Source organism: Brachypodium distachyon, chromosome 4 (assembly GCF_000005505.3).
Source record: "Brachypodium distachyon strain Bd21 chromosome 4, Brachypodium_distachyon_v3.0, whole genome shotgun sequence".
In the NCBI taxonomy this organism is placed as follows: Eukaryota; Viridiplantae; Streptophyta; class Magnoliopsida; order Poales; family Poaceae; genus Brachypodium; species Brachypodium distachyon.
This window is the reverse complement of record NC_016134.3, coordinates 8,683,004-8,705,586: the sequence shown is the minus strand read 5'-3', so window position 1 is coordinate 8,705,586 and position 22,583 is coordinate 8,683,004. Positions and strand designations below refer to the sequence as shown.

General features: G+C 47.0%; 6 protein-coding genes across 6 annotated transcripts; 1 reads left to right on the top strand and 5 right to left on the bottom strand.

Annotated features, from left to right (window-relative positions):
- Positions 1-9: 9 nt before the first annotated feature.
- Positions 10-1,232, bottom strand: LOC100841773 (xylanase inhibitor protein 1). Its single transcript, XM_003577166.4, has one exon. It carries the CDS (start codon positions 1,080-1,082, stop codon positions 159-161), a length of 924 nt encoding a protein of 307 aa, XP_003577214.1. The 5' UTR covers positions 1,083-1,232; the 3' UTR covers positions 10-158.
- A 2,877-nt stretch (positions 1,233-4,109) lies between these two features.
- On the bottom strand, positions 4,110-5,325 carry LOC100840859 (xylanase inhibitor protein 1). Its single transcript, XM_003577163.4, has one exon. The coding sequence runs from the start codon at positions 5,229-5,231 to the stop codon at positions 4,323-4,325; it is 909 nt and encodes a 302-aa protein (XP_003577211.1). The 5' UTR covers positions 5,232-5,325; the 3' UTR covers positions 4,110-4,322.
- Positions 5,326-8,701: 3,376 nt separating this feature from the next.
- Positions 8,702-9,371, bottom strand: LOC104584886 (zinc finger protein ZAT11). The gene has a single exon (XM_010240678.3). The coding sequence runs from the start codon at positions 9,275-9,277 to the stop codon at positions 8,825-8,827; it is 453 nt and encodes a 150-aa protein (XP_010238980.1). The 5' UTR covers positions 9,278-9,371; the 3' UTR covers positions 8,702-8,824.
- Positions 9,372-13,722: 4,351 nt separating this feature from the next.
- On the top strand, positions 13,723-16,904 carry LOC100841164 (protein ALP1-like). The gene is made up of 2 exons (XM_003577164.4): positions 13,723-14,135; positions 15,420-16,904. The coding sequence occupies exons 1-2, from the start codon at positions 13,991-13,993 to the stop codon at positions 16,472-16,474; spliced, it is 1,200 nt and encodes a 399-aa protein (XP_003577212.1). The 5' UTR covers positions 13,723-13,990; the 3' UTR covers positions 16,475-16,904.
- Positions 16,905-17,243: 339 nt separating this feature from the next.
- LOC112268879 (putative RING-H2 finger protein ATL69) lies at positions 17,244-17,953 on the bottom strand. Its single transcript, XM_024455110.1, has one exon. The coding sequence runs from the start codon at positions 17,824-17,826 to the stop codon at positions 17,311-17,313; it is 516 nt and encodes a 171-aa protein (XP_024310878.1). The 5' UTR covers positions 17,827-17,953; the 3' UTR covers positions 17,244-17,310.
- A 1,488-nt stretch (positions 17,954-19,441) lies between these two features.
- LOC100825332 lies at positions 19,442-21,363 on the bottom strand. The gene is made up of 3 exons (XM_003575587.3): positions 20,586-21,363; position 20,365; positions 19,442-20,020 (listed from the first exon to the last, which is right to left on the bottom strand). Exons 1-3 carry the CDS (start codon positions 21,335-21,337, stop codon positions 19,523-19,525), a joined length of 1,251 nt encoding a protein of 416 aa, XP_003575635.3. The 5' UTR covers positions 21,338-21,363; the 3' UTR covers positions 19,442-19,522.
- Between the last annotated feature and the right edge of the window lie 1,220 nt (positions 21,364-22,583).

Below are 22,583 nucleotides of genomic sequence, written 5' to 3'. Positions count from 1 at the left end.
CCATGAAAGTGATTGATTGAGCAGGTGGGATAGTTATTAACTGTTTAATTATAGTTCCTTCCACAGGCCTCGCTCACTTTATTCTTACATAACACCACTGAACACACAGGCCTTACTCACTTTATTCTTACACGGGAACACACACTGAGCACTGATCACTAAGCATAGGACTTGATGTAGGTGCCGTAGTTGCTCTGCTTGTCGAAATATCTGTCCCAGAGCATGACGCCGCCGTAGTTCTCCTTCTTCTGCACCACCGGCGTGACGCCATAGAAGACGTTCTTTGGGTGCACCCACTGGTGGGACTTATCCTCCGCCGTAAGCCCGATGTAGAACCTGGTGGCCGGGTACGCCGCCGTCCACTTGTCCCACGCGTCCTGCCACGCGCCGTACACGTTGCACTTCTTGTCATCCTGGCCGTTCTCGTAGATCTTGACGTGGACGCGCTCGAAGATGCCGGTGTCGAGCGCCCGCTTGATGTGGCTCGCCGGCGGGAACCCGCACCGGACCGTAGCAGACAGGTGCAGCGGCTTCCCTGGGCCACCACGGATGTTGTGCTTGGCGAGCTCGAGCGCGAGGACGTCATACCGGTCGTTCGGTGAGCCATGCTCCAGGAAGAGGTCGATGCCGTCAAGCCACGCGTCGCCGAAGGGGCGGTACACGCCGGGCTTGGAGCCGCCGAAGTAGGAGTTCCAGAGGTAGTCGAAGAGGTCGAGCGCCGCCTTGCTCGACGGGAGGGAGTAGGAGCTCCCGAAGCCGCCGAGGGAGAGGGAGACGGGGACACCTTTGAACTGGCAGTACTTGATGTCGGCATTCATGGCCGCGACGTCGTGGCCGGAGATATCTAGGTGGTAGCCTCCATGGCCGAACACGTCGAGGAAGGAGATGATGACCATGGTGTACGTGCCAGCATCACAGGCCTCGCGCAGAGAGCCCTCCGCCTTGTTCCGCCCCCAGAATACACTCACCTGCCCGGTCTTCCCGGCCGCCGACACCGGCCCGGCCAGGAATATGGCTGCGACGGAGAGGACTGCTAGGAGAGTGGCTGTGTTGCTCCGGTGAGCCATTGCCCGGGGTGCCATTGCTGTGGGTTTGCTTTGTGTTGGTGTGAAGAGCAAATTAATTAGCTAGCTAGAACGAATGCACTATATATAGATGGATTTCAGAGAGGTAGCAGCTATAGTTGACTGCAACACGTTTGAGCTGGGCTTTAGTTGACCGGTGCAAGCAAAGAAAAGCAAAGCAAGCAGCTTCTTTCTTCTTCATGTGGCTTTTGGTTCTTTCCGGTGTGCGGCGCACAGGACAGGGAGAGAGGTAGGTAGCTTCAGGGTTTCTCCATGGAGCTTCTAGTTGCCAAGGATGGAATTTGATGAACATATAGAGGACAGCTAATTAAGCTCAATCGCGATGGTACTACTAATGTGCCAAACCTGAAAATGACATGCATTATGTATGCGTGGCTGCAAGTAAAGGAGAAGAAGAAGAAGCACGGCCTTCTGGTACCCCAAAAGTTGTTCTTTTCTGGACACCGACATAGTCTTCTTCAGAATATACATACTACAGTATGATCACTAACTCAAAAAAGTTTATGCATGGTGACAGTGGTTGTCGATCTCCATGAATTTATGCATGTGCTTTTTAATATCCAATCTAGTACTCCCTCCAATCCATAATACCATAATAAATGTCGCTGATTTAGTACCACTTATTATGAATCGGAGAGAGTAAATGTTTTCCAAGATTATACTAGTCACATTAAGTTCTTAAAAGTTTGATTTTTACACTTTCTTTTACATATATGTGGCCCATGTAGATGGCATCGTGTGCCATGTATATCTCTCTCTTTTTGTAGCACATGCGACTTATGATATGGTCCACTACTACTGGTTGACCACTACTCTGGCGGCTGCCAGCTTGTGCCTTTGCCTTCATGCATGCATTTTGATGCTTGGACCTGGTCAACAGGGGGCTATCCAGCTAGCTGCATCCTAGCTGCGTTGCACAATTCATACGGTTCAGTGCATTGTCTCCCTGCTTTTAGATCCATCGGGAGTGAGTACTTGGGGTCTTTTTCCCCGATTCACCACGTGGAAATTGAGTTCAATTGAATTGTACGGTGTTCTATTGTGGGCCGAGTTAGTTGGATATTTCATACAATTAGTGCAAACAAGCTTCATTTTTTTCTGGCATAGACAATTAGTGAAAATGGATGTGTGTGATCGATGCAGCGGCCGAGGATGTTCCTTTCTTTTTGAAAAAAAAAGACAATTAGTGGAAATAGATGTCAAAAGGTTATATATATCATGGAATCGGAGTGAATGTATATCCATCCAAAAAGCATGGTTGGTCAGAGATGTAGCTCCCAACCATGTATTCAATACTTGCATAGTATATAGTCTTCGACCTTCCAAAATTGGTTGTCTACAGTTTCTTTAGAAGTACATGTCATTATGTCTGGATGCGTAGATAAGGCCACACCGCAGTAGAGATGAAGACGAGGCTGACTCAGAAAGGGGGCATCAGCATGTACAAATATGACAAAGTTGGTTGGGAAAGCATTTTTCCTTTTCTCTCTTGCACACGTTAATTGTGCTAACTGGAGGCGAACTTAGCAGCAGATATCTAGATTCAAAATGGCAAATTTAGCTCGTCTAAGCAAAGCGACTTGATGGCATATACTGGGTGCCATGTATGAGCGTATATATCTATCTTATCTTAATTGGAGCAAATCGACTTACTGGCATTTATATACTGTAGAGTGCATATGATTGTCAAAATGTCTGATCAATTTTTTTAAAAGGGTTATACTAGTCAAAGCTCTTGAAGTTTGATATTGACTACTCCCTCCATTTCACAAAAGTTGGCGTATTTCGTTTCGTTAAGACAAGTCTTTGATCAAAAATTACTCTATTAATACGTAAGTTATATGATACGAAACCATGATCATTAGCAAGAACTTTTAAAGACAAATCCATTGATATAAATTTCATGTATGAAAAAACAAATATTAATAGAGTTTTCATTGGTCAAAGTCTTGTCTTAACGAAACAAGATATGCCAACCTTTGTGAAATAGAGGGAGTATTTGCTAAAGTACCGACATGATAGGTTTGCTTAGCTTCTACTCCCTCCGTTTCATAATTCTTGTCTCAAATTTGCCCAAAAATAGATGTATTTATTTCTAAAAAGCGTCTAGATACATGTAATATTTCAACGAGAATTATGAAACGAAACGAGCAGTATATTTGTATCGTCCTCGAACGTGGCGGCACGACCAAGCAAGAAATATATCTGGCATCTGTGTGCCATGTATACCTATCTTATCTTTGGATCACATGCCACATATGTTAATATAGAGTTGTACATACTATATCTTATCCATCCAAAGAAACGTGGTTGTTCACCGATGTATGTACATACTCCATATGATATAATCAATCATGTATGCTTGCACATCTTTTCTTCGACCTTTCAAAACTGCTTATCTGTACTCTTTTTTAGAAGCAAGTCATTATGTCCGTATGTACAGATGAAGCCACACCGCAGTAGAGACAAAGGCGAATTAAGCTGACAATGAAAGGGGGCATATCACCATCAGCTTCAGCAGTACTACAAATAAAACAAACTCGACTGAGTTAGCATGCTTGCACGTCGCGCTCTCTCTCTCTCACTTGCCATTTTCTCCTGCTCTTGGGACGCCACACGAGGCTATTACTTGGCTATATTGATTAGAGCAGCATTCTGAATTGTGACTTGTAAGTTTGCTTCAAATTACCCGCAAAAAAAAGTTTGCTTCAAATGTATAGCTTTCAAGCTCTAGTGTCATTTCCTGTGTTTTCCATGTCACTTTTTCAACCATCTCTAATTCTTTCTTACAATAAACAGTTCATTGTTTTGTGCATTTAAGAAAACAAATGGTATTTCGTTGCAGCATATGCATATGGATGGAAAAAAAATATGCGGCCGGAGGTTTCAACCTCCTTTTCAAAAGAAAAAATATGAATGGAAGAGTAAATCATGCATAGCAAATATAGTAGGTGTCCATAAACACCTAGCAGACAGCTAGCTAAGTTTGGACCAGTGACAAAGAAAGTGATGGAACAGCCGATATAATAGTAGTAACGAATAATCCAAACATGGATTATTTTATTTCATTAATTGTTTATTCTTATTACAACCACATCCACATTCCACATTCATAACTGCAAACACTGATACCATTCTTACAACAGATAATCAACACTATGACAGCAAATTCACACACAGTGACAGTGATTAAAGGAACCACACAAGCTCAAGAAATGTCTGATCGATGATCTACCATCAAGCCAGGGTGATAGCATAGCCACTGTAGTTGGTCCTCTTATCTTCAAACCGCTCCCAAATCATAATACCACCATAATTCGACGCCTTCTGCACGACGGGGATGACACCATAGAACAAGTTCTTGGGGTGCACATACCCAACCTTCTGCTCCGACGCCGGCAGCCCGACATATATCTGCGCCTCCGGGTGCCCCGCCGTCCACCGCTCCCACTCCCTCTGCCAGAACGCCGCGCAGTCGCCGTCGTCGTAGAACCTGACGAAGATCCGGCCGACGAGCCCCGTGGACAACACCTTCTGCACCCTCCGGTCCGGCGGCGGGTACGCGCACCGCGGCGTCAAAGTGAACTGCACCGGCGTCCGGCCCCGGTAGTCCTTGTTGTGCGCGTACAGCTTCCTGGCCAGCTCGTCGTAGAATTCCCCGGAGCTGTAGCTATGGCTGCTGCCGGAGTCGAGGAAGAAGTCGATGCCGTCGACGAAGGCGTCGCCGAAAGGGCGGGGTACGGCAGGGTTGGAGCCGAGCATGTAGGCGTCCCAGAGGTAGTCGGCGACGGCGGCGGCGGACTTGGGAGTGGGGACGGAGTAGCCGGAGCCGAAGCCGCCGATGGAGAGGAAGACGAGGATGTTCTTGGACTGGCAGTGCTTGATGTCGGCGTTCATGGCGGACACGTCGTGCCCGGAGATGTCCAGGTGATAGTACCCCTTGCCGAAGACGTCGAGGAAGGAGATGAGGACGATGGTGTATGTCCCGGCGTCGCAGGCTTCGCGCAGGGAGCCTTCGTCCTTGTTCCGGCCCCAGAACACCGCCATCTGGCCCGTCTTCCCCGTCGCCGATGCTGCCGTGAACAAGGCGGCGATGGATAGGAGAGCTATGAGGGAGGCTGCTGGCCTCCGGCGTGCGAGCGCCATTGTTGATGGATGTGGAGGAGGTTTCTTTTGTTACTAATTTGCTTTGTTTTGCTGCTAAGCTTGGTGGTGTGAGGAGTTGGCAATATTTGGTCTGGTATATATAGGCTCTTGAGAGAGGCGATCGATGTAGCTAATTTTGTACATAAATATTCATTAAGTTGGCGACGTGGAATGGATCGATGTAGCCAGCTAGCTATGGTTGACTAGCTATTTGTTTTCTTTCGAGAATGTACATACATTTGACTATTGTCATAAAGTACATATGGAAGTTTTCTTCTCTGCTATAGGTTTTGGACTTTGGTTTGCTTATGCTATTATGCTGTGTGCGGCGCGCAGGAGCTGACTATGAACATGGGATTAACATGGAGGACAGCTCATCCATCACATGTAAGAATATTTTGGATCTGTGGAAACTTAGAGACATCATCAAGGACGTAATGAAGAGGAAAGAGGAAGGAGAAAGGAAAGCACGCCGGCCACAAATATGCCACGGATCTTTCACACACACATGCTACTGCCTCCGTTCCATAATTGTTGTCTCAAATTTGCCTAAAAATGGATGTATCTATTCTTAAAAAGTGTCTAGATACATGTAATATTTCGAAAAAATTTATGGAACGGAGGAAGTATGAAATATTCTAGCTCTAGCTGGGATATGTGTTTTGTGCTCAATTTATTTTATTATCTACGGCAAAGAAATACGTAGCCGTCGAAATAAGAAAGATAATTGTAAGACAAAAGTTAGGCAAATGAGCTCTTATCATAATCCACTTTGCCAAGCACACTCATCCACGCATCCATATGAATACATGTCGATGTTTTGTAAAAATTCCTTGTGTTCCAGAAGGGTCTATGTTGGATTTATATATCAACACGAGCAAAACTATACTTCTTTGGTTATCGAATAGTTTAGGTTGCCAATTATGTTTTTATTATCTGACACGAGTGCTGAAAACATTAATACTGTACTGTAATAGGGCACGTGAACGCGTATTTATGGCAAAACCAATGATAGTTACATACACACATTTATCCAATCCAGACATGTCCACGTCAATATGTACCCATCGATCCATATCTCAATGCTTGGAAATCTTGTCTTTGACCGTTCAAACTTTTGATCATTGACCTTTATATATATTTATGTGTGTTCTGTTAATTGGGTCCGCTCATTAAACTGGTATATATCCACTGAGAAGAGAGAATGATGATGGAATGAAGAGCAAATTTGTTATACAAGTCTGAATTAGTTAAATTATCTGTCCGAGTCACTTTCATTGACACTAACTTTCAGCTGAATTCATTCTGTACGGACCTTAATGTACTACTCCCTCCGTTTTAGGGAGTATGTCACTGTGTGGAATTGGACGTCGCAAATCCAAATATCCATGGCATATGGATTTGCGGCAAATACATGCGCCAATACAAGAAAAAACAAAATTGGGCTGAGAAGTAGCGCTGCTAATAGACGAGCAGCGATTTTTTTAGAGTAATTAAAAAATGGGCTGGGCCCACACACCATGGTCTACTTCTTCGGGCCCATATTATCTTGCTCGTTGTATGGCGTGGTTAACTAGATGGGCCTGGCCCGTTGGGAAGCCCAAACCGCACATATGCACCATTGTTTATTTTTTGTTTTTTTGCGAGGAATATGCATCTTGGTGCCCCGATTGATATCAAGATGTGTTTGGGCCCTAATGGACCAGATCTCACTGAGTTATGACTTATGAGTCAATTATTGGCAGTGGCGGAGCGTGACCGAAAGCAAAGGTGGGGCTAATTTCATATAAACAACGATATGCAAGAATTTTTTTATTAGAAAATATTTGAATTTGCAGAGTACCTCATCAAATTTTTAGTTCGATTCATACGATCTTAGATGTTCAATTTTATCGATTTACATGGTAATTAACATGGTTTAGAAAACAGAGGAATGAGAAAAAATATATATAATGTACTCCCTCCGTTCCCATTAATTGGCGCCGGCCATTTTGTAGAAAAATCCCTATTAATTTACGAAATCAACCTGCAGTCCACATCTTCAATTGATCATGGACTGTGCGTTGAGAAAAACTACAGGGTTTTTTTTTTGCAAAAGTTTTGATAGAACGTGGACTACAGGTCGATTTCGAGAAATTAAATTATAGTTGACCTCGTGATCTAACACAACATGTTCGATCTGCTGTGGTTGAGTCGGCCAGCTGTGCAACTCGCTAATTAAGAGAGCTTGGGAGCACATCGCTGATTGAAGGGAGTTAGGCTGCGGAGGTAGATTCTCGTGCACATTTCATACGATTTAACCCATGAATCAGATGGAATATCTACGTCCAACTGAAAGCACATCTCATTGATAGATAAATTGTAGTTGATGCACATTAAGCATACATGGTAAAAGAAAAATTGCAACTTGGAAGGGGGGGTTGCAGCCCATGTTGGCCTCCATGAGGCTCCGCCAGTGATTATTGGTGAGGTCGAAGCAAATAACAAAGATTTTAATCAAATGATGTTCGCCCATGAGAAGCGTGAATCCAACATCGATGCACAAAAATTGGCAAATGAGTCAGCAAAAGATATGAATCGGTATGTTTACCTTTCTTCGCCTCCCGATTTTATTTGTATCCCAAACTTATTGTGAATTAATAAAGCTACATGATTCTAAAAAAAGATGATGTCAACATGTAACCTCTCGAAGAAAGAAAAAAAATGTAATCTCAAAAAGAAAAGGATGATGACAATTTTGAAAACAACTTGAAGAGGTAAATATAAGTGTTGAGCCCGAAAATACTTATGTATTGTTATTTACTCAAACATTTTAAACTCCCAGTCTCCTAATTAACGAACGCAACGTAGAGAGATGATCTAGTTCCACAAGGTTTTTGAGTGCCAACGCACTACCGATATACAGGATAGTACCGGTACAAACTTGTTCATTTTTTGTGAAAAATAACTAAATGAGTAGATAAGACATGCGTGTACAATACCATACAGTTAAATCTAAATTCGATACACGCAGATAGAGAAGCAAAAAATACATATAATCCTTTTATGAATAATGTCTGAAATATAAATTTCAGAATCAAAATTCGATATATATACATAGGACAAAAAAAACAAATATAAAACAGTGCCAGAACTTTTGTATTTTGTGTTTGATGTCCCTTCATTTTGAATTGTCCTAGCTACTCGAGTGGCAATCGACCGTTTTTCTCTCGAAGAAAGTATAAAACCGCGTAACTATAGATGAATATTGCAATTAACCGATTGTTATACCACAGGTTAGATGTTAATTTTGAATCGGTAGCAGCAATCCATCCATCACTTTTTAAATGACAAAAAAAAATTGATCACGGTGAGAGCATGCATGTATTACTTGTTTGAATTAGCATCAAAATAACGTACTACGATGTTTTATGTATTTGAAACATGCAGTGTATTTTTCTTCTTTTCTATAGCAGCTAGCTAGCAATATATATATTCACGGACATTGTGCATTAATTCTTGGAGTAGTAATTTATTTACACGATATACTAATTCCCAAGCAGCAAGCCAGCAAGCTTAACTCTATTCACAGTTTTTTCCCAAGGACCGACTGATCATATAAACTGGATCAAGCGTGGCACCCACGCATCATGGTCGTCGTCGTCGTCTTCCTCCTCACGCCGGCCGGCAGACGCCATGGCCTCCGTCGACCACGCCGCGGCGGCCGGCGGGCGCGTGAAGTGGCGGCGCATGTGGCCCCCCAGCGCCTGCCCGGTGCCGAACACCAGCCCGCACGTGCCGCACCGGTGCTCTGCTGCTGCTGCTAGCTTCCGGGAGCCGGCGGTGGGCGGGCGGCGGTTGTGGCTGGTCCGGTGGCCGCCGAGCGCCTGGAACGTCTTGAACCGCCGCCCGCAGCTCCGGCACTCGTAACCGCCATCTTCTTCGTCGTGCAGATGCTTGCGGCTCTTGATCTTCTTCTTCTTGGCGATCACCTTGCTCGCCGGCGCCGGGGACGACGACAGCATTAGCACCAGCTGCAGCAGCCTCCGTCTCACCACGTCATCCATTGCCAGCTAGCTAATTAATCACGATCGAATTAATTAGCTAAGCAAGCTATACGTACTGACCGGTCGATCCAAGCTGCCACGTGTGTTAATCGGCAAAGTGAGGAATGTTTGAGTGTGGAGAGCCACTGCCCTTTATATAGAGCTAGCTAGCTCGCCCTCATCCATGGAGTCAAGTCATTTACTACAAAGTCAAGCATCATCCAGTCCTCGGTCAAGCCAACGGCGTGGCGCCACGTGTCGGGGCTGCAATTTCTGGGGCTTTTCTCCTTGCTGGTGGACGCGTAGCGCGGCGGCAACGTGACGGCAGGGAGCTGACGTACGTCGGATCCGGCGCGGCCGCTTATGCTGAAGCCTTTGATTCTGCTTCGAGAACCGTGCGGGGAAGTTTCTTGGAAGCTGCGGTCTTGGTTAGGCGCACGCCGAGTCGTGCACACGGGAATACGATGAATATTGTTTGGAAGAATCTCTGTACGTGATAGCTAGGCCGGGATGGATCCATGGACTGGACTCCGCCGTGTAACCTTGTAACTTGTCACATGATGGAAACGCACAAAACGAGCCACTCGTACCTGCGGAGTACTTGTTGGTTAAACTATCAATGACCAAGACTTGTGCTAGCTATATATATAAACTGTGAGATAGAGATAGAGAGACTTGCTTGAGCAAGTCTGTGCATGGCAGAGTCAATGAGATGGGCTCTATCTAGCTAGCTCCATATGCATGTTTTCGAGGAGGAAACAATTAGTAGTTAGTACTCGAGTAAAATACATCCGCAGTCCTAATATTATTGACGAGGTGTCAAGTTAGTCCTAAAATTACTAAACTGCATATTTAGGTCCCAATATTTTGTAAAGTGAGTCACGACAGGTCCTAAGCTCGTCCAGGAGTGTTTGACCGGCCCACGTGACGTGTTGACCTAATACACGTAGGCAAAGGGGCCCGCTAGACATAATTGATGTGAGGAAAAATGCACCGGCGGTCCTAATATTATTGACAAGGTGAAAAATTAGTCCTAAAATTACTAAACTGCATATGTGGGTCCTAATTTTTTGTTAAGTGGGTCACGACAGGTCCTAAGCTCGTTCACCGCGACGCCTTCGACCACCCCTCCCCCCGACCCCCATGTTCTCTAAGCTGCGTCGCTTTGACCGTCTTGCTCTTCTGAAGCTAGAGCTGCAAGGTGCTCCTGCTCCATGCCCTATATCCCCAGGAACGCAAACGTCATTTGCTCCATTGCGTGCGCATCACGGTGGCCGACGGCCTCCTCGAGCTGCGACTCCTTGCATAGTAGCTTCTCCTCGTCGCGTTGGACCTACTCACGGAAGGAATTAGTCGGAGTTTTCGGAATCTGCCGCCGCCTCACCCATCTTCTCCGACAGATGTCTGCCGCCGCCCAATCTCCGTCTCGGATGATCCCCAGACTTCAACGCCTCATCCCTCGGCTCCGTGTGCTCAAGGCATACCTTGTGGCGCTTCTCCATGGTGCTTCTGTGGTCAGAATCGTTCTGGCTTGCCGCTCATCACTAGCGGGAGCACTGCTCCGGTGCTCCTCGACCTTGTCTGGCACCTTTCACCTTTTTCATGGTGAGCCGCTGGTTCTTAATTTTGCCCCTTAGCCGACATGTACCCAGTCACCTAAGACGGTCAAACGCTTCTGAAGAGGACCTGTCGTGACCCATTTAACAAAAAATTAGGATCTAAATATGCAGTTTAGTTGTTGTAGGACTAACTTTGCACATCGTCTAGCGGGCCCCTTAGCCTACGTGTATTAGGTCAACGCGCCATGTAAGCCGGTCAAACACTCATGTCTGAGCTTATGACCTATCGTGACCCACTTTATAAAAAATTGGGATCTAAATATGCAGTTTACTAATTTTAGGACTAACTTGACACCTCGTCGATAATATTAGGACCGTGGGTGTCTTTTACTCTTACTACTCCTACTACCTATTTTATGGCATACGACGGTGTTTTTTCTTGACCAAACAAAAATTGTCTGAAACCGTGTATCGGAGTCATGATATATGCATGGAAACCGGACGAGAAAAAAATAATCCGAAACCATGCACCGAGACCCATGATATCTGAAAATCGACGGAAAACACAAAATAACCGTGGGCTCACGAAAACAGCCCAAAAAAATTATTTTCCTTACCGGACAAAACCGTGTGTGCGGATGCTACATACGTATACTCACGGATTACTACTTGTCTACTCACCACTTGTTAGTACACTTATCAATGACCATTCTTCTAAAATGTTATCAATGACCTAGGACTTGCTTTCCCGTGTCAGATATATATACATGGACTTGTGCTTGCTTCCTAGAGCAAGACAATGGCAGAAGCATCGACACGTAGCTCCCAAGGAGGAACTAACCAGCCAATTAAGTGAATGGTAGGGTGTTCAAGTTTGTGCGAGGCACAAGGAACCTAATTGAGTGAGAGAAAAAAATTAATCACTACTCCTATCCAGAGCGGGAAAAAAACTACTCCTACTACTCCCTTTGATTCATATTAATTATCAAAATATTGCATGTATTTTACATTCATATTTGGACAAATTTGAAACAATTAATATGAATTGGAGGGAGTATCTTTACAGCCATCCCTAAAACAGTCAAAAACCTTATACCGATGGTGTTTTTTCTTAACCGAATAAAAATTGCCTGAAATCATGTATCGGGTCCACGATATCTGAAACTCGGACGAGAACCAAAAACCCGTCTGAAAGTCTGAAACCATGTACTGAGACCCACGATATCTGGAAATCGACGGAAAACACAAGAAACCGTGGGCTCACAAAAACAGCCAAAAAAAAGTTATTTTTCTTACCGGCCAAAACCGTGTGTGCGGATGCTAGTACGTATACTTACGGATTACTACTTGTCTAGTCACCTATTGTTAAGCTTATCAACGATGTATCAATGACCATGTGTGTGTCTCTCTCTCGCTCTATATATATAATGGACTTGTGCTTGCTTGCTTGCTTCCTAGAGCAAGACAATGGCAGAAGCATCGACACGTAGCTCGCTGTTTCCTCCAAGGAGGAAAAAACCAGCCAATTAAGGTCCTTAATTGAGTATAGACAGAAAAATAATGAGTATGGAGAAGGCCTCCGCTGATTATTTGTTTTCTGAAACAAGGGGAATCTGCTCATCGTAACTAAATGGCCCAGCTATTACTTATTGGGCCTTTGTAAATAGCCCAGCTTACAACACAAGTAACAGAAAAGGCCACGCACGGCTCAACCCACAAATGAGCCCAGCAGGTTAAACAGCCATCCTTCCTTCTTTTCAAACTAGCCTCTTGAAAGAAAAAAAACCCGACATAATTCAGTCATAGAGTCCCCTAAAAATCCCACAGATTTGCTAAAATGCCACATTTTTAGAAACACAATAAAACAGCGCATACCGTTTTAATTTCTCATAAAGGGGAAGATTATCATAACAAATTTTGTTTCTCATACTATTTTATTTGGCAATGAAGACTTTTGGAGGGAGGTCACGCACACACTTTCCTTTCCTTTTTATGCATCGATGATAACGCCAGTTTCTGCATAACAGTTTTAGCGTCATCTGGTAGGTAGCTAATACTTTCCATTTTAGAAAACAAGCAGGCAGTTACTTCGCCAACGCATTAATTAATTAATTAGCACCTTGGATTCGATTGTGTTTCCATCTTTTGGAAAACACTAGCAAGGCTACTGTGATGTAAAACCGCGTGAAACATAAACCATGGGTTTGATGCAAATTAACCTCTGAAATCCGCAACTTTATAGATTAACCTGACAATTAGACCATTTTAAATGTGTTTCGGTCCAAGTCTAATCAAAATTGCTCAACTTTGTAGATATGCACTTGACTTTAACCCGCACATGTAGAAACCGTCTTTCAAATGCGGTTTCACCATTTTGATTCGTAACCGTTGTAAAACCCTTCTTGAGCATCCGTTCTTGAGATATTTCTCGCGATATTGATCTGTACACCATGAAGCCGTTCCCCTCCTTCCCGCCTTTCATAAGGCAGCCAAGGAAAAACGACAAACCTTTACTATCTATGTTTATTTAAAGCACCGGGAGACCGCAATTATATATTCTACACTTGTATTCATGACCCGACAAGGCGACAACGGAACCGCTTTAACTGTTTTTCGGTCGGATTCGAACCAGTCAAACCTTCTACGGATACGCTCTAGGTCTTAACTCATTCGCGCCAAAAAACATCTTTCAAATAGTCCCGCGGTTTCCGATTAGATGACCCTCATTAAACCAATCTCGAGATACGCCTCTGCGATATCAATCCGTACATCTACACATCTTATACATAATCATACAAAAAAAATACTCCCAATAGTGGTGGATAACTGGATATACATTGTATTGCCATTTTTCTTATAAATGCAAATACAAAGCCAGTTTGTTTCTCTCCTTTGTTTCGTCCAGCCGGCAGCCATCTTCGCCTCTCTCTTGTCGGCCTTCTCCATCCTCCCTCTTCTTCCTCGTGCTGCCTGCCTTCTTCGCTTCCTTGCCTCGCCCCCAAAGTCGACACGCGCTTCATGCCCTGTGCCGCCCTCTGCATCATGCCGACCGCCGCTGCCGTCCCCTCGCCGCCGACGCACGCGTGACAACCCCCCGCCGACCGCGGACACCTCGCTTCTTGATTTCGCCTGGATTTTACTCCTCGTCCTTGATTCGTCCGGCGCAGCGAGTGTCATGGCGCCGCTCCGCGGGGCCAAGCGCCGCAAGAGGGCGGCGGCGGCGGAGAAGAAGGCCGCCGCCCAAGCAATGGCGGCCGCGGCGGCGGGCCACCCCGCGACCGGCGGCGACTGGTGGGACGGCTTCTCCGTCCGGATGGCAGGTGCGTCATGTCATGCCTCGCCTCGCCCCTCTCCGGCGGTGCTCAGGGTGCTCGCCGCCGTATGTCTCGGCGAGATTTGTGCGGCTCGCGAGCAAATTTTTTTTTTTTACATTTTTTTGTATTTTTGGGTGCTGTTCTGTTAGATCTAATTATGTCTAAGGCGGCTTCAATTCGGGAAGTAATCTCTGTGGATTATCGATCGTGTTAGCATCTGCTCGTGATAAATGCCATGGTACTGTGTCATGCTGGGATAGATAATGCCATTATTAGTGTGCCCGTGTTGGGTGCCGATGCTGCATTGTGGTAGACCAACACTGATGTTTCGGTTTTGGGTGTCAACTTTAGAATGATTTGCTGATTGCGTAGAACCACGCTTTCGATTGTTGACCTCTGTTCTGATTAATCTGATTGCTGGACAGTTATGGGTTGTCAGGTGTTGCTAATTTGGTACAGTTTGAGTACAAATGCAGGCTTTACAGTTTACACACCATGAGCATGGTAGTTGGTTCTAGTCACTGCTTCACTGGTTCTTGTTTCTCCATCCAAGCTGACTGCAAAGAATGTCTTCTCATGGTTCATGTTCCATCAATTCAGATTTCAGAACATGTCAACTCGTGGGCCAGATGAATCTTTTGTAGTGATCCTGAGTCCCATATTGTAGCTAATATTCCTTCAAGCATTTAGTGCTAGTTGCATAACACCAACTGGTTTCTAACTCTTTTTAGATGATAGGGGCATTGCATTGTTTTAGTTTGTTTCCTAGGCACTCGTGTTGTCGTGGATGTTTTCTTGAAAGTTGCAGGACTTGTCAATTCCTAGTTTGGTGAAGTAAAGTATGGAGTAGGCCATTTTTCATGAAGGATAGTGCCGTAGTGCTGTTATTTCTGACTGTCTTTCTTAAGGCGATGGCTCCTGACTAACCACGGGAAACGCCCAAAACTTACTTCTGGACCATCTTTCAAAGACCAAAATTTATTGTCCTCTGATTCTGTTTACTTGACAGCAAGCAATTTTCTAGTAGGAACTGGATTTTTCAGACGAGATACTGTAGGTACCTGATTCGTGTTGCTAAATGTTTTTTATTCTTTTGTCCCCCTAGCTAACTATATTTTGAAATTTGATCTCCACCTGACAAACACTTTATTGCTCGAGTTTAACAATTCTATAGAATATAATTTAGTTGTTAATTCATATGTGATTGCTGTCATCTATTTTAACACTGTCATAGGTAGAGCTCTTGCCTTGCAAGTTATGGGTTTTGTAACCACTTTTAAATATTTTCAGGAACCTTAGCTTCCATGGATGATGCACACAGATTTGAGTCTGTCTTCAAAATGCCAAGAAAAACCTTTGACTATGTCTGCAGCTTGGTGAAAGATGATATGATGGTAAGGTCGAGCAGCTATACCTTTCTCGATGGAAGGATAATGTCTCTAGAAGATCGAGTAGCTGTTGCTCTGAGAAGGTTGAACTCCGGTGGGTCACTAGTGACCGTAGGAGGCTCTGTTGGTGTGAACCACTCGACCGTCTCGCTGATAACTTGGAGGTTTGTTGAAGCTGTGGAGGCACGAGCAGGCCACCACCTGCGCTGGCCAGACTCTGATGAGATGGCGATGATCAAGTCCAAGTTTGAGGAGATTCACGGTTTGCCAAACTGCTGTGGCGTTGTAGACACAACTCACATCGTAATGTGCCTCTCTTCAGCTGAACCAAACTGCAAGGTCTGGCAGGATCATCAGAAGAATTACAGCATGGTCCTGCAAGCCGTGATTGATCCAGATATGAGGTTCACAGACATTGTGACAGGATGGCCTGGTAGCATGAAAGAGTCAGGTATCTTGCACAGCTCTGGTCTCTTCAAGCTGTGCGAGAATGGTTATCGTCTGAATGGTGACAAACTGACGGTATCAGACGGATCAGAAATTGGGGAATACTTGCTCGGTGATGCAGGGTACCCTCTTATCCCCTGGCTCCTCACACCTTACCAGGAGAATGACCTCTCGGATTCCAAAGCAGAGTTCAATAAGAGACACTTGGCAGCCAGAACTGTCGCAATGAAGGCGCTGGCAAAGTTCAAAGACACATGGAAGTTCCTGCATGGAGAGATGTGGCGCCCGGACAAGCACAAGCTGCCCCGGATCATCCATGTGTGCTGCCTGTTGCATAACATAGTGATAGACATGGAGGACAATGCCGCCACAGAGGAGGACGCGGCCATGGAGGAGGCGCGGCTGTCAGACGATCACGACGCAAACTACAAGCAGCAGGTTTGCCTGTTAGCAGATGAGAAGGCTGTTGGGGTGAGAGACAAACTGTCGGAGCACCTGAACCGCAACTGAAGGAAGAAGCCAATGAAGAAATTCACCCTCTCTGGGTGCTGCTGTCGATTTCTGTCTGTTGCAGGCTTGCAGCTGGGTCTCTGGCTGCACTGTTTTGCAGAGTTTAGGCCAATCAAACTTTGGTTTTAATGTTAGCGCTGTAGTGCACCCTGTCAATTGCTCATTTGGTTATTCAGGATTTTGCTGGTGCTCGTTGAAAATCTTTTAAAAACTTGTAAACTTTACCTGGCAGGCGTATGGTATGGAGGTAGATGAACCATCAACCAGAATCTTTTAGGGCTCTTTGTTTCGCATGATCTGGAAATTGCACATTGTAACTTTGTAATGTCATGCCATCTGGAACCCTTTATAATCTTTGTTGCATCTAGGAAAACCCATGGAAATTTTTCCAAAGGGCATGGTTTAATGAAACTTTAAACTTTACCTGGCAGGCGGATGGTATGTGGAGTTTCTTGTTTTCATCTTACTGCTTGCACTCATGTTCTTAGGATTTTGTGTTCCGGGATGTTCTCGGTCCTGTCTTCAGGTTTTACCATTTTCATGGACCATGTTTTGTATACTATGTGTATATGCGCCCTTTTCTTTTCGCCGCAAGAACCGCTACGGTTGCTGCTTTTGTGAATTTGTACTAGTATCAAACTCCCCTTGCACCCGGTTGGTACCAAAGAATTGTGTGTACTACATATTGAAATTAACAAATGATGAAGATCATTCGGGTTTAGACCTTTGCTTAACTAGGACACATAATGAATGACTCAAGAAGAAGAAGATCATTTGTTCGTCTGAAACTTTGAATCCCACCCCCAAAAAATATAATGCTTCCAGTATAAGCGCCGTCACGCCGTCGGAGCCACCGCCGGCGATGGCATCTGCGGTGGCTCCGGCGGCGGCGGCGCAGCGCGGCAGAGTGGGCACGTGTCGTTCCGGTGGAGCCACTCGCCGACGCAGGCGGCGTGGAAGTAGTGCATGCAGGCCGGGAGCACCCTGAGCGCCTCCCCGTCGGCGAAGTCGCAGAGGCACACCGGGCAGCTCGCCTCCCGCCACCCGTCGCTCCTCCTGTACGTCGCTACGCACACCCCCGCCGCCGGCGCCACCGCCGCCGCCATTTCCACCGCCACCTCCAACGGCGCGCTAGGAGCACCGGCAGCGGCAGCGGCAGCTGGGTGCTGGACGGGGGGCTTGGAGGAGCGGCGGATGGCGTAGCGGAGGAGCCTGACGAGAGCGACAATGAGGAGCAGGCTGACGAGCACGGCCACTCCCGCCGTGTACCCCGACGGGCCCAGCCCGCCATAGCCGCCGCCGCCGCCGCCGGAGCTCGGACGCTGCGGGTCGCTGCTGTCGTCTCCCGACATGGATCCAGAAGCGTCGCCGCTAGCAGTCTAGCTCGATTGATTTCGATCAACTTAAAAGTAATTAAGCATTTGTAATTAAGATGATTGAACGAGGCGCGCCCTATGGGTACTTAAGGGGGCGGATTAAAGTACGATGGGAACGAGGGCGTAGGTGATTAATTAGGGTGATGGATCACTACTTGGTTCTAATCGAATCGGTGGGAACAAGGACAAGCCACGGCTAAGCTCTCAAAGAACAGGGTGACAAGCCATTGCTTTCTGTCTCTCTTTTTTTTGCCCCTTTAAACCTCCGAATTTATAAAGAGCGAAAGGTTCGCTGTTTAATCTCTTGGAACGAACGTTCCTACGAGCGTCCGATCAGGAAGAGAGCGGATGTGATCGAGCTAAGTGTCTTGCGATAACTTGCCATGCATATGCTCCCGTCCGGTTTCAGGAGCCGCGTTTTTCTTTTTTTCACCCGTACCAAGTCTTGCTGCCACACATGCATGCCGTACAGCCAATCAACATAGCATGCGCATGCAGTGGCAGTGCATATCAGCTCCGCCGGCCGCATGCGTGTATTGGCTAGGTCTGCGTACGTGCGAGCATACATGCATGGACACCAATTCGGTTTCTGGCGCCTCAGAGAAACCATGCGCCTGTAAAATCTGGACAAGGGCAATCGAATTTTACGCCCACTATACACGGACGGAGGGAGTATATAGGTGTACAGCTTTAGTTTCCGTCGGTGTGACAACTTTTGTCCGTGCCATTACACTTGATTTGCTTTGAGATTCTTGCCCAAGTCAAGCCAAAAAATATATCTCTTCCATCTCCTTGCTCGTAGACACCTGCGGAGTCCGCGCCGGCCATATGCGCCGGCCTCATCTCCGCCTCCCTCTCTTCTGCGTGTCGTCGCAGTGCGGTGGGGTTTGGATGTGTCTTTCCATTATGTGCAGTTGTCAATTCGGCTATGATATTTTTTCCTGATACTCTCCCGTTACTTCGATCAAAAACCTAAACCGAACCGAAGTTCCTGTTCGAAAAAGTTTGGTTTCCTATTTTTCTGGAACCGGCCGTTTGGATTTTCAAAAACCGAATTTTCCAAAAAGAACTGAACCGTTCTGTTTTGTTAAACCGAATGCATGGTGAATACATTGCAACAAGCTTGATGAATACGAGGACGATCACCACGCTCACGACCGCCGCACACCACACCCGCCGCCGGAGCTCGGCTGCTGCTGGTCGTCGTCGTCGGTTAATGTGCTAGACTTGCAATCTAATCGGTTCTAAACGTCGACAAAGCCACGGCTTAAGCTCTCAAGAACGGAGTGATGAGCGCCTACGTGTACACGTCGTTTGCTCCGTAGATCTATTGAGCGCCTATTCGCTTTCTAATCTGTTTAGAAGGTGAAAATCTGGCACAGTTCCTAGTAGCAGCAAAAGGTGATCCTTACCGAAGAAAAGAGAGAACATCCCATAGGCAGATTAATTTCTGTTTATGCGACGATCAGAGCATATTAGTGCCATTGCTACAGCATCATCGATGCGATGTTTCTTCAATGAGAAATGTTACAAAAAGAAATAAAGAATCCATCATTTTCATCTATTGATTACATTACACCCCCCAGAAAATTCAAAAAACAGAGCAATCTGTTGTGTACTCTGCTTCTTCTTCTTCCTCCGCTCCGGTGTCGACGCGCCGCCACCACTGCTGCTACGTGCGGACGAGGATGTCCTCGAGGGAGACGGAGAGCGACATCTGCGCCCTCAGCGACGAGCTCCCCGCCGGACTCGGCGTGTGCGTCGGCGTCGGGGTCGTCTCGGCGCGGCACAGCGGGCAGCTGGGGTTGTCCGCGGCGGCGAGCCACGTGTCGATGCAGTCGCCGTGGAAGTAGTGGGAGCACTCGGGGAGCACGCGCACCTCCTCGCCGTCGGCGAACTCCGCCAGGCACACCGGGCACGTCGGCTCCCCGGCCCACTCCTCCGTCGCCCCGTACTTCCGGCAAACCACCGCCGCCTTCGCCATTAGCGCCGCCCGCGAGGACGAGGACAGGAGGTCCAAATCCAAGCTCACGCTATGGTCCGGCTGCTGATTTGCGGCGGGGGAGGAGAGGCGTTGGCGGCGGTTCCAGCAGGTGACGAGGACGCAGTGGTGGAGGAGGAGGACGACGGCGACGGACATGACGGCGAGCAGGCCGATGAACACCGGCGACTTGTACGTGGACGACGTCATGTTGAACCACTGCATCTCTCTGAGCTTCGATTCCTTCGAGGTGGGGAATTGGGATTTGGAAATGGAATGTTGGAAGCAGAGATTGTTTAATCCGTGGGCGCAGAAGCGGACAAGCCGGATTCTCGATGGTTTCGAAGCTCCTCTGGCTGACGAATGGACGCCATTGATGGCTACTCCAGCTTGCAATTAACACAATGCCGTTAATCCTACTCAATATGTACTGTAGTGAGTAGCTTATGAGAAGAAAAATTCAGATTGATCAGACCGGGTCAAGAGATTCAGCAACAGTCCAAGAAGATAATATCACGAGTCACATCTAGAACACTGGAATTAAGAATTGATTATTCATTCTCTGGTTAGATTAGATTATTCTTAGCTCTAAGCTTCTTCTTTATTACAAAAGCAGAGCAAGAAACAGAGAGAGTGAGTCCAGCTCTAGTTTCCGCCGGCGTCGGGGCAGAAGACGATCCTGAGCTCTCGTGGCGAGAGGCACCGCTGCGGGGTAACCTCGACGTCGTTCGGCGTCGTCCTCGCATCCGGGCACCGCCGCTTGAACAACTCCCTGACACCCTCATCCTCCGCCCTGCACCCTCCTCCAGGAGCCTTAGCGTCCTCCGGACAAACAGCTTCAAGGTCAGCGGCGCAGCCCAATGTCGGGCACCCGCCGCCGGAGCCGGAGACGAAGCTTCCGTCGGGCGTCACAACGAGAGGCACGTTGAACCCGTCGACGAGGCTGACGCTGTACGCGGCGATCCCGTCGGCGCTGCCGACGCTGACCTGAGCCACCGTGACCGGCTCCGGCGGGTCGCCCGTGGCGCAGCGGGTGGCGGCGAAGAGCTCGGAGTCCGGGTCGGAGGCGTAGGGGCCGACGCTGACGCAGCCGGTGCGCGCCACGATGCGGCCGGACCAGGCCTGGCCGGCGGGGAAGGGGAGGGTGAGGAGGGCGCCGTTGGCAAGGTGGGTGAAGGAGTTTTCGTCGTCGGAGTCGGAAGGGAGGAGGGATGGGAGGCCGGAGTTGGGGGTGATGAGTGGCCAGATCGTGTATGGGCACATGTTGTGGAGGGTCAGGTTTGGGGGTGTCGTCGATGGCGGCGGCGGCGGCGGGCGCGGTGGTGGCGCCTCGGCTTCTTCGAGCTGCGCGGCGGAGACGGCGGTGAAGGAGAGGAGGAGAAGGAAGAGGAGTGCTTGGAGGAGCTTGGGTTGTGCGGCCATGGTTGCTGGATGAAGGTGCATTGTGCAATGGATGACTGACATTGGCTTGTATATATACGTAGAAGAAGAAGGTGAAGGATTCATGCATTGTGGTGGTTAAGGGGCGACGAAGGCATGCCTTGATCGGCACGAATGGAGCCTCTCAACTTAATCTTTTGCATGAATGTATATATCCGTGATTCTCATTGACCATTCAGTATAGCAAACTGAAACAAAATAGGAACCTGTGATGTAGTATATTCAAATTTTAATTAGTTGATACCTTCTCCCTTTTGGCAGGGTGTGGCTGCAGTTCGAACTGGCTGATTTCAAAGCAGAAGGGTTAAATCTAAGTAGACGTATCAGGTCCGTTGATTTACATCATCTTCACTTATTATTTCCCATCGTTCGATCCAAATATGAAAGCACAAATTAAATCCGACGGCTGACCCTAATTGGAAATCAGGCGCCTTGGACATGGCAAAATTGCTTTTGGTATTCCTTCGTTTCTTGACCTTGTTTCTTCGCCAAGCAGAGGTGGGTCCGGCCAACAAAAATCAAACATGTGACGATATATATTTTCACATGCAAACTGACATCGCAATAAAATGTGATTGATTAATTTAGTCATGCAATATACGAATGATTTTTTTAATGAAATAGTATTGATATGGTGGCGGAATTTTTTTGATTGATATGGAATTGATATTGGGGATTACTAGACTCCGGCCCCCAGCTTGGTAGAAAAACAGGGTTCGCATAATGTCCATATCCTAAGTATGAGAGCCCCCCTTATTTGCAGGATTGAATTTTTGAGAGAGACAAGAAACATTTTGTCCGGGGTCGGGTCTTTTTGCCAAACGTACGTACGTAACTGTTCAGCAACGTGCCCGCTGACGTGTACCCTTAAAACGGGCAACGGGGCCGCAGAGAGCGAGGGAGGGAGACTAGCAGAGCATATACCATGCAAATGCAAATGCATTTCTTGGACAATGACACGTACCAACGTATATATATGTAGGTAGGATGATGCGATCTCCTTATCAACTCAGGGTGATCGATCGATGCTAACCAAGCAAGCAGCGTGGGCATTGCAGGCGTCGTCGATCGTGGTCGGAGGGGATGAGCAAGGCCGTAGAGGAGATGGGCATGTACATTCTCAAGTCCACCTACGGCGACTGCGTCCGGTGCTTTCGGAGACCGGCTTCGGCTTGGCTCCGGTGGTCCGCCACGATGGCGGGGATCCTAGAGCTGCGCGCCCGTGCCGTACATTCATGACAACTTCGTTGATTTAGTATAATGACACTTATTACGTGTCGGAAAGAGTATAATGTAGAGGTTTTTTACGGTA